General features: G+C 46.3%; 1 protein-coding gene across 2 annotated transcripts in view; it reads left to right on the top strand.

The window, feature by feature from the left end:
• The window catches only part of RASSF3 (Ras association domain family member 3), a 115242-nt gene that overhangs the window by 47369 nt on the left and 52904 nt on the right, over positions 1-14969 (top strand). The window contains exon 1 of one of the 2 annotated variants that reach the window (XM_052774233.1): positions 14432-14730. The exons of the other annotated variant lie outside the window; for it this stretch is intronic. Within the exon in view, the coding sequence (XP_052630193.1) occupies positions 14602-14730 (129 nt within the window). The 5' untranslated portion in view covers positions 14432-14601. Of the gene's footprint in view, positions 1-14431; positions 14731-14969 lie in introns of those variants that run through there. 2 annotated transcript variants of the gene reach the window in all.

Raw genomic sequence — 14969 nt, 5'->3', positions numbered from 1 at the left:
ACTTTCTGGGGGTAGATCGAGGCTCCTCTCCTTTGGCTGAACCCTCTTTCTGAGATCCTGCGCTCCGCCTCCCGGCAGGAACCTCCTGAGCTGTGCCAGGCTGCACAGCTCCCACAGCTTCCCCTGGATCAACCCGCACCCCCCGAGCCACCGGGCTTCACCCCCTTGCTGCCAGGTCCTTCTGCCCTATGCAGGAGTTGCTCGTCCCATGTGCGCATCCCCCATGGTGGGGCTGGAGAGAGGGGAGACCTTCACTGGTAGAGAAAGAGGAAGAGAGGAACAGAAAAGGGACAAGAGGGGCTGACACGAGCCATCTGGATTTTTTGTTCTTGTCTCCCTCTGTCTCCCATCACACAGTCTGGACCTCCCAGGGCAGCCCCACTCTTGGGTTTAAGAATCATTGCATTAGGTTAGACATTGAAAAAGGAGATGTAGGGTCCAGGGGAGTCAGTGAGAGCAGAGTTTTGCAGCAAACGGATCCAGTTTCACTCACAGTTTGTAAACTTCTATTAACCATCTTCTTTTTTCTTTAAAGTGTCTTCAACCGCAGTTTTAGGCCTTCTTTAGACTGAGATTGCCTGCTGGGGAGTCAGCCCAGCATGTCCCAGAGCTGGGGACAGGAACTGCCCCGCATCCTGAGCCAGAAAGAGAGGTTAGCAGACACGGGGCCTCTGATGCAAGGGAAGTGTGCATGCCTCCATCCCACCCACCCCCAGGCTACCCGAATTTTAAGATGAGTTGGCCATGGTCCAACGGTTGGCAGCATTTCATAGACAAGTCCTCTAGACTGTGCTAAAGCGCTGGGTGTAGGAGCAGTCTTTCCTGGTCATTCCACACTCTTCCCCACACTTTCATTTCTTTTAAGTCACCTGTGTTTTTTGGCTGCCAGTAAGAAGGAAAAAATTTCTGGCAGTTCTGCTGCAGTCAGATTTGGCAGTTTCACCGGTTACTTCCAGTAATTATCTCCATGTCACAGATATGCCCTAGGTGCCAGTTTTAGGAAAACCTTCCACCTTTCTGGTGTTTGAGTAAGGAAATGGATTCTTTAGGAAATCACTTTCCTACGAGAACAGCCCCTTCTTTACAAATGCTCTTGTTGGGGTCTTTTGGAAAAGGCTGCATTTGAAATCTGAAATATGCTGATGTGCAAATCATTTCAATAGCTGACCTGCAGAATCTCTTGGCAGGGCTGATGGCGGCAGTTTGCTCCGCTTCCAGCCGCCTGCTTCATTTTGGCAGCCGCATGCCTTCTGGCCCAGATGCCTGCAGCCTCTTGTCCAAGTTAGGAGCTGGGCGAATTTTACACGCTGTCCTGTAAAGACATCTCAGCTTATTATCTATGAGAAGAATTAGACCTAAAGCTCAGGCTGCCTTTTGCCTCCCAAAGTTGTTTTAAATGGACCCAGTAAAGCTGGATTACGGATTTACAGTGGTGGATGTGCCTACCGGACTCCCACCAAGGAGCGGGGTGAATCATTGCGTTTCCTTTTAAGGGTATCTGCCCGACCGCAGAGCAGTGGTGATCACTGCCAGCCAGCCTAGGCAATAGCAGGCAGGCCTTTGAAAGCAGCAAAGCACATAGAGGCACATCCTACCGAAAGAGCAGATGCCAGAGCAGATGCCAAAGCAGATGTTAAGGCCACATCAAGAACCGCTGAGCACAGGAGATTGCTTCCAGGACATGGATGTGAAATTCTTAGGTATGGCTCACAGCATTGGTGTGCCTCTCTGTTTCAAATCCTCATAGCCCTGCCACAAGCCTCTTTTAAAAAGTTTTGCAGAGTTTTCCTAAGTTAATTTAAAAACAGGTCTTTGAAACGATAGTTTTTTAAAAGACTCAGACCCAAACGAAATAAAGGTAGATGCCCTAATGCATACAGCAAAGAGCATGAGCTTTTTAGCATTGTTGTGCTGTGATGTTACATTCATTGACATTTCTGACACATTTTGAGGTCTGCAAGTAGACTGCAAATTCACTGATTACTTTCTGACCTTGAGGTACAACCCATCTTTCAATTATCCTGTGACTCTGCTAATTTGGTCGCATGTCAGGGGAGGGGAGGAGCACCCGCAGTGTTGAATTACCTGCACATATGGACATACGGACACATCTGTACCTCTGTTGAGTCACATGAACGTAATCTCTCTTTGGCAGTGCATTGCTGTGGTTTCTCTCTAGGTCTGGCACTCCAGACACTGAGTGCAGACGGGAAAACATGGTACTGCCCCACGATTGTGTGGGGGTCTGGTATTGTCCCTGCGGGACAAGAGGTAGAGGGTAAATGATGGAGACAGCGTATGACTGATGGGAATAAGCACTGATCAGCAGAACTCAAAGACAAGGTGTGAGGAACTGTCGTGGTTTAACCCCAGCCAGCAACAAAGCACCACGCAGCTGTTCACTCACTTCCCCCCCACCCAGTGGGGTGGGGGAGAGAATTGGGAAAAGAAGTAAAACTCATGGGTTGAGATAAGAACGGTTTAATGGAACAGAAAGGAAGAAACTAATAATGATGATAATAACAATAATAAAATGACAATAATAATAAAAGAATTGGAGTATACAAAACAAGGGATGCACAATGGAATTGCTCACCGCTCGCTGACTGATGCCCAGTTAGTTCCCGAGCAGCGATCCCCCCCCAGGCCAACTCCCCCCAGTTTATATAATGGGCGTGATGTCACATGGTATGGAATACCCCTTTGGCCAGTTTGGGTCAGCCATCCTGGCTGTGTCCCCTCCCAGCTTCTTGCTCCCCTCCAGCCTTCTTGCTGGCTGGGCATGAGAAGCTGAAAAGTCCTTGACTTAGTCTAAACACTACTTAGCAACAACTGAAAACATCAGTGTGTTATCAACATTATTCTCATACTAAATCCAAAACATAACACTATACCAGCTACTAGAAAGAAAATTAACTCTATCCCAGCCAAAACCAGGACAGGAACAAAGACCATCCCTTTTAAAACAAAAATCATGCACTGTTTTTGCTGGATGCAGTTTTTTAACAGTTGGCATTGGTGGGATTGCCTTTGTTGTGGCAGCTGCCCAGACAGATCTGGGACCCAGTTGGTAGATGGCACAGAAGAAGGTGCTTGTGGCTCATGCAGGCTGGTGCTTTGTGCCCCAGAGTGCTTTGTGTTCCTCTCCTATGTGGAGCTTTCCAACCTCTGACCAGTGACATCTTACCTTGGTATCGCTACAGTAGTCCCCCACTGCCCTGGTGCCCAGCCTGTTTTCCTCTTGGGGAGCTCCATTTTGCCTGAAGGGATGGCTCAGCTGATGAAGCAGCTGCTGTACTGTGGCAGATTTCAGCCTGGTGCTATTAAAAAAAAAAAAAAAAAAAAATCAAAATTGGTTCCAGTTTATCCTAACCATCTAAGCCCTAAATTGAGGCAGTTCAGCAGCTGCTTCACGAACAGCTGAGCCGCCTGTGTAGAAGGACTGGGAACCTTTGGGAGAGAGGCAGCTCAGACTGATGGCTAAGGGCAAGAGTAACTACTTGTGTCAGACCTCAGTCTCTAGGTGCAGCAGTTGCTGTGGCACATCTCAACATAGCAAAGAAAATCAGAGTTGCAGGAGATGTCTTCGTGAGTCTGTGAGAGAGCATTTTTATGTCAGTGACAGAAAAGAGAACATGTCGGAACAAAGTGTTCAAATGTTGTAGGAAAACAGCTATATTTAGCTGCTCTAAAAATTGCTTAGTACCAGACATGAAGGAAATGGCTGTGGCAACCTACGCTCCTCCCGTTTCACCTGTTGCGATGTTTCTTAAGCCTAGAAATATCTATAAAATAAGTAACAAAGCAGTTAAATCTTCGGCAGAAGAGGCGTAAACAAACTAAATTCACTTGCTGAAGCAGCTATTGCTGAACTATGAATTGACCTTGAGCTGTGTCGATTTGCTGTAATGCAAACCATCTGCACGCTGAAACAATTAAAGCCTTCAGATCTCCTAGGAGTTTCCTTCCTCCGATTATAACTTATGTGCTGTGGTAGAAGCATAGAGGTAAACAGCTAGTTAGCGTGGACCTCTGTGTCTGTGTAATTTTATGGTGCAGCACATACAAAACCATTTTCATTTGAAGTGGCAGTCGGCTTTCAAGTAGAAAATATAGCATATGCTTGGTACTGAATGCTGGAGTCATAGCTTGTAAAACAGCCTGAGTTAGACACATCTGCTTCGCGTCCTCCCCTTCCCCCAGCTTCTCCTTTGGATGTACCATTTTCTGTGATTTTTAACCAAGTTTCTGTAAAGCGCAGATCATGCTGGCGAGGCAGTGCTCAAATACAGACCGTTCTTGTATAACAAACACCCCTGTGCACGTGCCTAACTTAAATCCGCCTGCCTTCTCAAACAGCAGTATGTAAATAGTGCTTCTGTGCAGTGAGTCTGTGGCCATGTCTGAAGAAAAAGGACTGGATAACAATTACAAGCAATCTTACAAAAGTCTTGCTTACTTTACAACTTGTTCGGTTTCCAGAAGTTCAGAGTTTACACCTCTTTAAAGCCTTAAAAAATCAATCTACAGCCATGGCATCAGAGTTTGGACATTGCTGCGGTGGGAAAATACCAGAGATGTTGCTTCTGTAGGATCTCTGTACAATTTGCTATGTCCCACAACTGGCAAAATTTCATATTAAAAGCTCTGCAGTGTAAAACCTCTTTTTCCATGTTCTTCCACCATTTCTCTCCATCCAGATGATAACAGCATTAAAATCTCAGATCCTCCCTTTTCAAATCACAGGGAAGAGTAATCATGCAAGCTTAGTAAAATAAGAAAAGAATTTTGTAAGAATAGGGGGTTTTTCCTGATTTTAGTAAACAAGTTTAGAAACAAGTTTTAGAAACTTGTTTTTAGAAAACAAGCTTAACATTATAAACAATGTAAACATAAGCAATGACTGTAAAATTAAATTAATTATTTTGCTTTTAAAGTTAAGACTGAAAAATAATGAGTAGATGCAGCGCAGCTTCTGAGCCAGCCGTGACTGTCTCTGTGGCCAAAGGCCTCCATCCCAGGGAGTGACCCCTGGCCTCAGGCCAGGCAGCGCAAAGCAGCTCAGGTCCACATTTCTCAGAGCAGGCTGTGTCCTACACCCCCGTACCCGTGGACTCAAGACATGGCGTGCGTGTTTTATCGGTTCAAATTGCCTGGAAAACGTGAGGGGAGGCTGGGGGAGCGGCACTGGCTGGGATAGTGTGAGAGGCTGGTGAAGAGTAGAGGAAGGCTGGGGGGTCCGTGCTGCTAGGATGGTGTGATTTCTGGTGCTAAGTACCCCTGGAAGCACCTCTGAGGTTTGTTTTGAAGGAAATGCACTGATTTGCTGTAAAAGAGGTCCCACAAATGAACTAACATGTAAAATAAGACTATCACAGCACCAGACCCTGGAACCAAGCTGGGAAGCTGAATTATTTGGCAGTATATGTCCAAGTCTTACAAATTCCAGGTCATATACATGTTATGTATAAAAGGCTATCTATAACAAATAGACAAAAGTATATCAAATGCCAGATTTACAGTTTCCTTTGTGATCTGAATACTGAACCACGTCTGACCTATGCTGCAGGCTAGAGAAGTAACGAGGGTCTTGGTCATACGCTGCATGCAGGACTGGGGGGACATGTTAAGCTTGAGGCAGCCAGTCATGAAACAGGCATTACCCAGCTTACAAGTACATGCCTTTGAGACCCAAATATATCCCCTTTGTGTTTTATTTCTCATAACTTCAGGGTTTTTTCCATTAATGAAACATAAAAATAAGTAACCTCCACTTCCCTGCATCAGCGCAGGTCTCAGGCTCTGACCTTCTCACCCATCGCAGGACCAGACAGACGTGGCAGCAGGCAGAGGCATAAATAGCTTCTTTCCCTCGGGGTGGGATGGTGATCCTGCTGCATCTAAGTGCAAAGGTTGCTTTTTTTTTTCCCCTCTGGTCATCTCTTTTTTTCCCCAAAGTGCTGTCGCTACATCTCATTGATAAAATATAGGCAGAGGAGAGTAAGAGCTGTACGGAAGCAGGACGCCTCTGACAAGGCTACAGCCCTGTGCGGTCTGTAGCTCTGCTGGACTTCTCATGATGTAAGGTGTCCACTCCCTCCCTTCCTCTTCCCCTCCATATGTGCAGCCAGGAGGCTGACTTTAAATCTCCTAAATTGAGGATTTGAGATGCTGTGTGTACATAATTCCACAATTTTGAAAGAAAAAAAGAACCATATTTTCTTTTTTTTTGTTTTCTCTTTTCTAGTTCTCCAGTATCTTCTCAGCCATGAAACATATGCTTTCTTTAGCTGCCCTTTCACATATAGTACTTTACCCATCATTTTCCTTTCTAATTTTTCAGTATATTTTTTCTCTAAATCTTCCTTCAAAATTAGAAACATACATCTCAGCTTTCCTAGACATGTGCTCTTTTTCCACCCAGAAATCTCCCTGGTCATTTGTTTTGGGATTTTCAGGAATTCTGGAAAGAAAAATCTGATTCTTATTTAAAAATATTACCTTTTTCCTTCGGTTTTTACTTTGCTGATTTGCCTGTTTCTCAATTCTGTTTTTTTCCACTCCCCGCACTCCTGTCTCTTCTTTAAATTGTCCTACTTTTTTCCCCCCTGCACCAGTGCTCTCACAGTGTGGGAGGAAGAGCATGACAGCAAAGGTGGGAATCGGGAAGCTCTTGGGCCAATGAAGGGGACACAGACCAAATGTGAAAGGAGTTAGTGAGATTTAGCTAAAAGAAAGCCTGATTCAGGGCAAAATTTTCAAAGGTGGTCACATCCTACTGAAAACGTGAAAAATGTTCATCTTATGCACCACTGCAGAAGTACAGGGGAGTTGAAAATTAATTACCTTGCGTTAGCAGCTGGCAGCTCCTCCCTTGCCTGCTGGGCTTGCAAGCTGGGGAGCAAGCGGGCAGGCACGAACACGCAAGCAGGGCTGCCCTGCTGCAACCCCCAGCATTTCAGCTGGCAAGGCTGGCTAAGCAGGCATAGGGCACTGCACTTCGATGCTAATTTTTTCAGATTTTTCCAGCTAAGGGTGGACTGGATGGATTAGACAGGCATTTCAGCAACAAGTTGTCAGAACTGTTGTCCTGTCAAACAGCACCGTCTTTTTGGGATGGCTGTCTTCATGGACTGTTGTCAGGATGATTTACTAGAAAGTCCTAAATTTGTGCGGACAGTTTCTAGGGAGTTTCTACTATCTATCACAGTCAGACTTATTAAACAGAGCAAAATGTCATCTCGTACACGGTATGACAGGACAATTTCTTGTTCTTTGTCTAGGAAATGACAATGTGGACGTGATTCCCTGACCAGAAGGCCCCTTCCCCCACCAATTCACCAGTTTGGGGACAGATGCGGGGAATCAGATTGCAGCTACAGCACATTAGGGCTCACATTTTCGTGGTATCCACAAAGCATGCTGAGCTTCCACAGTTGTGGTTTCTATACTTAAAACAGAAGGTCCTAGTTAGTTTTACTGCCCCAAGCATTTTTACATACTGTTAGCAATTAGGAACAGAATTAAAAGTAGGAGAATATCTGGGTTTTGTACACTTTATTATAGAATATTTCCTTAAAATTATTATTTTCTCATATAGTAGCTCTACTGCTTACCCTGGCAAGGTGTGGGTGCTTACAGAGAATTAGATGACAGCACTCCCAGGCCTCTGAGCTTCCCCTACGCCAACCTTAGCATATACTTACGTCTGACTATTCACATCAATGGGGCTGTGCGAGTAAGGATGAATTTTTCACCTGTTTATTGAGTCAGGGCTTCTGGGCTACATCTGCGTGCTGACAGACTTGTGATCTGGCATTGTTAGGGCTGGCTACAGCATAAGCTAAAAAGGCCATTGCTGCAGGGAATGGATTGCCAGATGTAACATGGCTCTCAGCTTTGAACTCCTAACTGCTACTGGCACATCCACTGATCTGTCTGTGCCATGGAAATCCAGCCTTTGAAATGAGAGTGAGGGGCAGAGCAAGACTCACTTTGGTACATTTGTACAGCTCTGAAACCCTCTGATTAAATGTATGACAGACATAGGAAATATTTGTTCATAATTTGTATTATAAAATCTACCTTTTCAGATCTGTGACAAGGAAGTACCTGTTTAATAATGCAGTTTATAGTCAGCAGGTGAGCAAGAAAGGAAAATTACTGGCAAATGTGTCTGTTTTGGAGAGCACTTCTGCCTAACTGGGGTGCAAATAACCTGAAAAAAAAATGCACACAAGTACAGCAGAGGGTGGCTTTGTGAGCTTTATCAAAATCCTTTCAAAGGCGATGGGAGTCTTTCAGTTGGTCCTGGTGGGTTTTGGGGCAGGGCAGGATGTGGGAAGGTTGGTGCTCGCACCACACGACAAGGCCAGACTCCGTGGCAGTGTCTTCAAACTGCAGAAATACTCACTTGGAGAAGGTTGTACTTGTAGTCTTACGCTGGCCAATCTTGAGTCATCTTGCAAAGCTGGATCGACAACACACATCTTTTTGAGATAAAAAGGGGTATTTCTTGAATATTCTGGGAAACTAACCCAGAGATGATGGTAATTCCAAAACTGTCAGGAAGGTACAGTTTTATCTTTATAGCTTTAGGTAGCAACCAAGATAAAGTCCCCCATTCTCCAAACCATGTGCATGTTTAAAATTATGAGTAGCTCTATTGATTTCAGTAAGACTGTGCATGTGGGTAGGTGCCACGTATATGCAGCAGCATCAAAAAGGAGACAAGTGCAATCTCCTCGCTCCATCCCCTTTCTATCCCCCTTCAAAATAATGTAGGTCTAACCGTGCTGGTCTCTGAGCACAACCCCTAGATGGGATGGGGGAGGTGAACTTGCTCTGAGTTCTGCAAGATCTCGATCTTCTGACAAGTCCAAGTGTGGTAGATGAAGATCACAGATTTGGTGCGTGACTGCAAGTGTGTGACCATGTGAGTAAGAAAGCGATTACATGGGTTATTTTTAGTTTCCAGGTATCCCTTTCATTTTGAGGATTTTGAAGGAAAGAGTTGCACCAAGGGGGCTTAGGGTTGGGCAGAATTAAGAATTTTAGGAGCCAGAAAAGGATTCCTGACAATACTAAGGTTGTATCTGCCATAGCAAGCACATGTCCCTGTGGCATTTCTTCACTAGGAGATGGAGAGAGGCTGTTTAGTTGGCTCCTGTTTGTTTTCGGTCTGCACTCATGTGCCTGTGTGGCTGGAATGACCTTGTTTGAATTAACAAGTCGCTGAGTATGAATCAAAGGGTAATTGTCTTTGCTGCCAGTGGTACTAAACAGACCTGAGCTATTAATTCAAGACAAATGAGAGAAATGAGTAAACAGAAAGTTTACTGGTGTAAGGAAACTACAGGCCTGAGTGGATGTTCTGTGTTCGTTGTATTTCAACTTTATTGCTTTGCTTTGATCATTTGAAATTACCACTGTTTTCAGCTGGAACGTAGAAAAAACTAAACCCACACGATTTCGGAATTATTTATTCTGATTTTAAAGGGACGATCTGTTACAAACTGTTTTCCTTCCTCTGCAACTTGTTTTTGGGTAGTCTTTGTTATACAGCCACAATTTACATAATGAACATCATGGAATAATTATATTTCCCTGTAAATATGTTACAAAGAAGCCAAATCCAAGGTGCTATTAGGTTGGAACCCTTTTGGATTTCAGTCCTAAACATATCTTAAGATTTAGTATGTCCATATGTCCCATAGGGACTAATAATTGATAAAGCTATGTCCATGGTCAAGCCTTTAGAGGATCAGGGCCAGGGCTTGCAAAGACATGTGAAGGCAGAAAATGAGAGGGGGACCCGCACAACTCTAGAAGTGACCAAAAGGGTTCCTGAAGCAGCCAGGGGCTGGGGGCATCTTGCAAATTTGTAGCGATTATAAATACTGCTAAGTTTGTTAATGAAACTCTTCCTGCAAAACACTGGTGAAACTGAGGGGATACTAATGCATGTCTGGGGGGGGGTAAGGAAGTATGGTCCTTGCGCTGACCCTTTCCTTCCCACAGCCCACGTCCTGCTTCCCTTCACTGCTCCCACCCAGCCGGAGGCTGGTGCCCGCGGCTGCTGGACCACCACAGGTCCTGCTTGCTGGAGCACGCAAGCACCCTTGCAGGGTTTCACCTGGGGGGGACTGAAGTCAGGGGAGGCAGGAAAGGAGGAATCTGTAGACTCTTCTCTTGAGATCTCCACATTACTGTTTTTATCTTAAAAGAAATGCAGTCTTAAATGCTACAGGACTCTCCAAGCCCATGCCCTATCTTGCTTTTAGCTTTCCTCCTCCTTTGACCCAGTGCCTTTTGATGTAGTCCAGCAAAAATATGGAGAAAAGACCAAGGCTTGTGTGCAGAAGTGAGCATCTTGGTCCCAGGGCTCAAAGCGGCAGTACTGGCAGAGTGAATGTTTAGCAGCTTTCCCGTTTTAATGAGTCCTCCCAGTTCTATGTCAGAGGGCCAAGGAGATGTTTTAGAAACATGTAAACATCATGCAGTTGCTGATGGAGTTAATGTAAACGCTATAGGATGTTTTGTCAGTTGTCCCTTTGTTTAGTCTGGGAAGCAGAAGAAATGGGGGGAACAAAAAGAGTCCTCAAATACGCAAAAGGTATAAAAAAACCAGCGATGGACTGTTCTCCCTCTCTTTCTTTTGCTAAGGAGCAAATGGGCAAGGTTAAGGTTTTAAAATGGGATGTTAAGAAAAACTTTCTAACTCAATAAATAAATAGCTTAAACACTGGAAGGGATGACCCATAGGGGAGGTGCCATGCTACAGTACTGTGTTTCAGGAATGGGTTAGCTAAAGGTCTGTTAGGGATGGTGTCAAGTCCTTGGCTCTTCTTCAGAGCGGGGGGATGAATTTACTGAAGTACCCCTTGTAATCCTGTTCAACCATACTTTCCTGTGGTATTGTGATCACTTCAATAAAGAAGTGATATTTTAATACAAATAAACAAATGAAGCTGCAGGACCTTGTGAAGCAGTCCACCTTTGTGCATTTCAATGTCTGGTTCAAAGGGTTATTTCAGTTATGGTAGTTGAAAGTCCTAATCCTTGCCAGATTCATAAAATTATTCACACCTGTTTTGCCATTTAGGAAGTTCAGCTTTCATTTCCACTTTTCTGGAAGCTATGCTTGATGTTGCATTTCTCTGAACTGACTCTCCAGAATCACAAAGTGATTTAAAGCTGAATTTTATCCTTGAATGTGACAGTGATTTTAAATATTGTTTTTCCCCCTACACAACAAACAACTGTGTATCACACGTATTATCTTTGCCTGTGATTGCTTTTTATTAATATTTTATTCATGAGACTCTTACTTTGGAACACAGAGTGCCCATTGCTATATTTGGTTGTGTTACTTGAGTCACCACTTTTAACTGGCTTGAATGGGCTATAGTTTAAAAATATTCTGAAATTCTATCTGCGTCATCAAGCTTTAATAAAAAACAAAAAAAGTTTATTCTGCTTTTCTTCACAGGTGCATTTGTAGCACTACTTGCTACTCAAACTTAATTATTCATTAAAAAAAAAAAAGGCATCTCCCTCTTCTTGCCAGTTGACTGTGTGATCCTATGGTAACCGATTGCCAGCTTAATTTCTCACTGGATTGAATTATTTCTTGGAAGGACTGATGGAGAGCCTCATAGTGCTTGTCTATGTTTTAAATCTCTCTCCTGTGCCACATTCCTTGGCTTTTAACTTCATTATTTTTACCTAATGCTTCAATAATTCTCCTTAAGAACAAGTATGCTTTCAGCAAGCTTATTACTAACTTTATGTTGAGACATGGCTGTCGTTGTTTTCATTATGCAGTGTTATTTTTTTTTGTTGTTGACTATTTAAGAAGCCTGTCAGAATGAACGAAAAATAATGCAAGGCTGGTAGTGTAGAGGTTTCAATGCAGCGCCTAACAAAGAGCCTTAGGTGAATCTTACCTAGGTAAGATCAAGAAGTCAGTTTGAGAAGTACTTGTCTGGGGACAGAGACCTTAAAAATATGCACCACCTGATCTTTAAGTATTAGCCATGCAAAATACTTGATGGGATTTGGATATGTTATTTGCAAGCACCAAGCAAGTCAACATGGAAAGGCATCACATCTGTTTGTATCTTCATGTGAATTGTTAGGTTCAGTGTCACGTCTGAAAAAAAAATTGAAGTAGAAAATCACTGTCAAAACTTAAAAATCAAAGGAAAAAATCACTGTCAAAATTAGTAGGCTTAAAACAGAGCTATAGCTGAGGAGTGAACTCATATTGGAAGACATATCAAAAAAGAACTTAGACATATTTTCTCCATCATTCTTTGTTGTAGCAGGAGAAAACGCTGTAAATCTTTCGGTGTTATCAATATAAATGACTTGCAACTCATCTTGCACAGATGCAAGAGCATCCCTTGCAGCAGCTTGTTGTCTCAATGATCCTCTTTTCCAGCTCGATGGTCCACCCATGCACTACCAGGTTTGAGGCTGCGGCCAAGCAAACAAGCTATACACACAGTGCCTTTTGTTGCTGGGGAGTCCATCAAGTGTGCCAGCAGATAACATTTAAAAACACCTTTGTAGTTTGAAAACACAAATCCCATTTTGTAGCACTCCCAAGTCACTTAAAATCCTTCACCTTAATCATGATCATGGTCAGGGGCGTTTTATCCAAAAGCTTTGTTACTGTGTCTTGGACAGGTTCAGGGGCAAGCCCAGCAGATCTCTGGTGGGACTTCCTTTTGGCATGGGGCTGGTCTTGGCGAGCCAGGTAACACAAAGCTCATTTGTCTAAAGCAAGCATTTTAATATGTTTTAGTCACATTCAAGTAACTTGGCATTCAACTTAAAGCTGTCTTGAATACGATGGGCCTTTACAGTGCCAACAAGTAGGCTCAAGATCTGACACATTCACATCTACGCTGTTAGACTCAATTATTTGTTTTTAAAAGCTATGCAACTTTCTAATCTGCCAGATGCCACACTTCATACAAAAATCTGGGAGAATCAGAGCTGATGGGAAAGTAAGGATTTAACACCTCCCGAACTGATTAACTGGATTTAGTTCTCAGTGTGAGTCGTTTTGCTGGTGTTGAGGTGACTTAATCAATATGTACAGCATACTGGTGTGGGGAGAGCACCTAACTGGCAGAAACAGCCTCAGTCCCCACTTGGGGGGGGGGGTAGGAACGGCCGCACATAGCAGATGAGGAGTTTGTGAGGGGCCAGTGAGATGGGGAAGGAGAAGAGGGAAAGGAGACATCAGCTAATGGTGTCCCAGGTACATCTGTGGCCGAGTCATGAGACCACGGGAACCGATGTATTGGCTTAGACGGTGGCTTGGTAAACCCACAGCTTCAAATCTGTTTAATCTAAGGTTGTGCTCTTGCTGAAAGGTGCAGCCTGTCCTCCTTCCTGATCCCCACAGCCCCGTCTCCGGGGGTTTGCTCAGCAGTGAGTGGCCGATGTGACTCACTTCCCCCCGTGGGACCACTGCCGTGGCACGGGGGACGGCAGGAATGCCGGGCCGAGGGCGTGCAGGAAGGGCAAATCTGCTTTTTCGGGCAGCTGCGTAGCCTTAGGAAGCCGTACTTTAAACCCAGTATCCTGTCTGTGACAGTGACCAGCCCTAGGTAAATTGAGGGAAGACATGAGAAACTCTGAAGCAGGTAATTACGGAGTGACTTGGCCTTCAAGCATTGTCTGTCATTTCCCCCATTATGGATGAGTTTGATGTACGCCCTGCATCTTATCAGAACCTTTGTGCTTTGAAACGTGTTTCCCAGTTGCAGCTCTGGATATTTTTCCTATCTGTACACATATCTAATCTCTGCTGAGTCTTCACAGGCCTCGCTCCTTGCTACATCCTGGGGCGATGGATTCCATTGACTTAATAGTCCGTGGGCCTGATCGTGGGAGGAGAGGCCAGGGCCAGCCACCCACAGCAGCTGCGGGAATTCAAGGTTGTTATTGCTACCGGTTGCAAAGCTTAAATTCAAGGATTACCAGAAGAACAACACGGGAACGGCTTGCGGTTGTTTTGCCAGTGGTTATTTTTTAACAACTTTGTTCTTAAAGGCGCACAGGAGAGGGAACCCAGGTGATTACTGGGGAGAAGTTCGGCAACTTCTTTCTTTAGCCAGCGCCCCCTCCGCTGCCTCGTTGCTTGTAATTAGCGAGGGGGAGCTGAGGTCCCAGCGCACGGCCGGGGGGAGGCTGGGGAGCTCCAGCCCACGCCCGTGCTTTGATCCTCCGCCTCGCCCCCCCCCCCCCGCGGCACCCAGCACCCGGGCTCGCCGTGCCGGCGGGACCCCCTCCCGCTCGCTCCGGGCCGGTGTGTCGGGCCCCCGGGGGCGGGAAGCGGTCGGCCCCCGCCCCCTCACCTGCTGCCCGGGGCGGGCGGGGCTCGGAGCGGCGCTGCCCGCGGAAACTTGTGGGGCAGGAAGGGAGCGGAGGGCGGGCGCGGAGCCGCAGCTCCTCCTCCTCCTCCTGCGCCCCGGGGCCGGCGGCGCTGGGAGAGGAGCGGCAGCGGCGGGGCCCCATGCGGCGGCCGGGACGGCGCTCTCCGCCGCCCGGCCCCAGCAGCAGCAGCAGCAGCCGCCGCCGCCGATGACCTGGACCAGCAGCATGAGCAGCGGCTACAGCAGCCTGGAGGAGGAGGAGTCCGAGGAGTTCTTCTTCACCGCCCGCACCTCCTTCTTCAGGAGGCCGCCGGGCAAGAGCCGGGCCGCCCCGCAAGTAAGTGCCGTGCGCGGGGCTGAGGGGCGGCCTCGCCCCGCCGGGCTGCTGCCGCCGGGCCGGGCCGCCACCCCCCCGCCTCCCTCCCTCCCTCCCTCCGGTCTCGGCCTCCACGTGTCCGCCGCCCCCCTCCCCCACGGGAGCCGCCCGGGCCCCGGGACGGAGTGGGGAGGGGGCGGCGGGGAAGGGGTTCCCTCCCCGGGCTCGGAGCGGCGGCCGAGGGTCTCTGAGGAGGGGCC

This window comes from Harpia harpyja, chromosome 23, assembly GCF_026419915.1.
Source record: "Harpia harpyja isolate bHarHar1 chromosome 23, bHarHar1 primary haplotype, whole genome shotgun sequence".
In the NCBI taxonomy this organism is placed as follows: domain Eukaryota; kingdom Metazoa; phylum Chordata; class Aves; order Accipitriformes; family Accipitridae; genus Harpia; species Harpia harpyja.
Note: the sequence above shows the minus strand (reverse complement) of the source record. Positions and strands in the feature narration are given on the sequence as shown.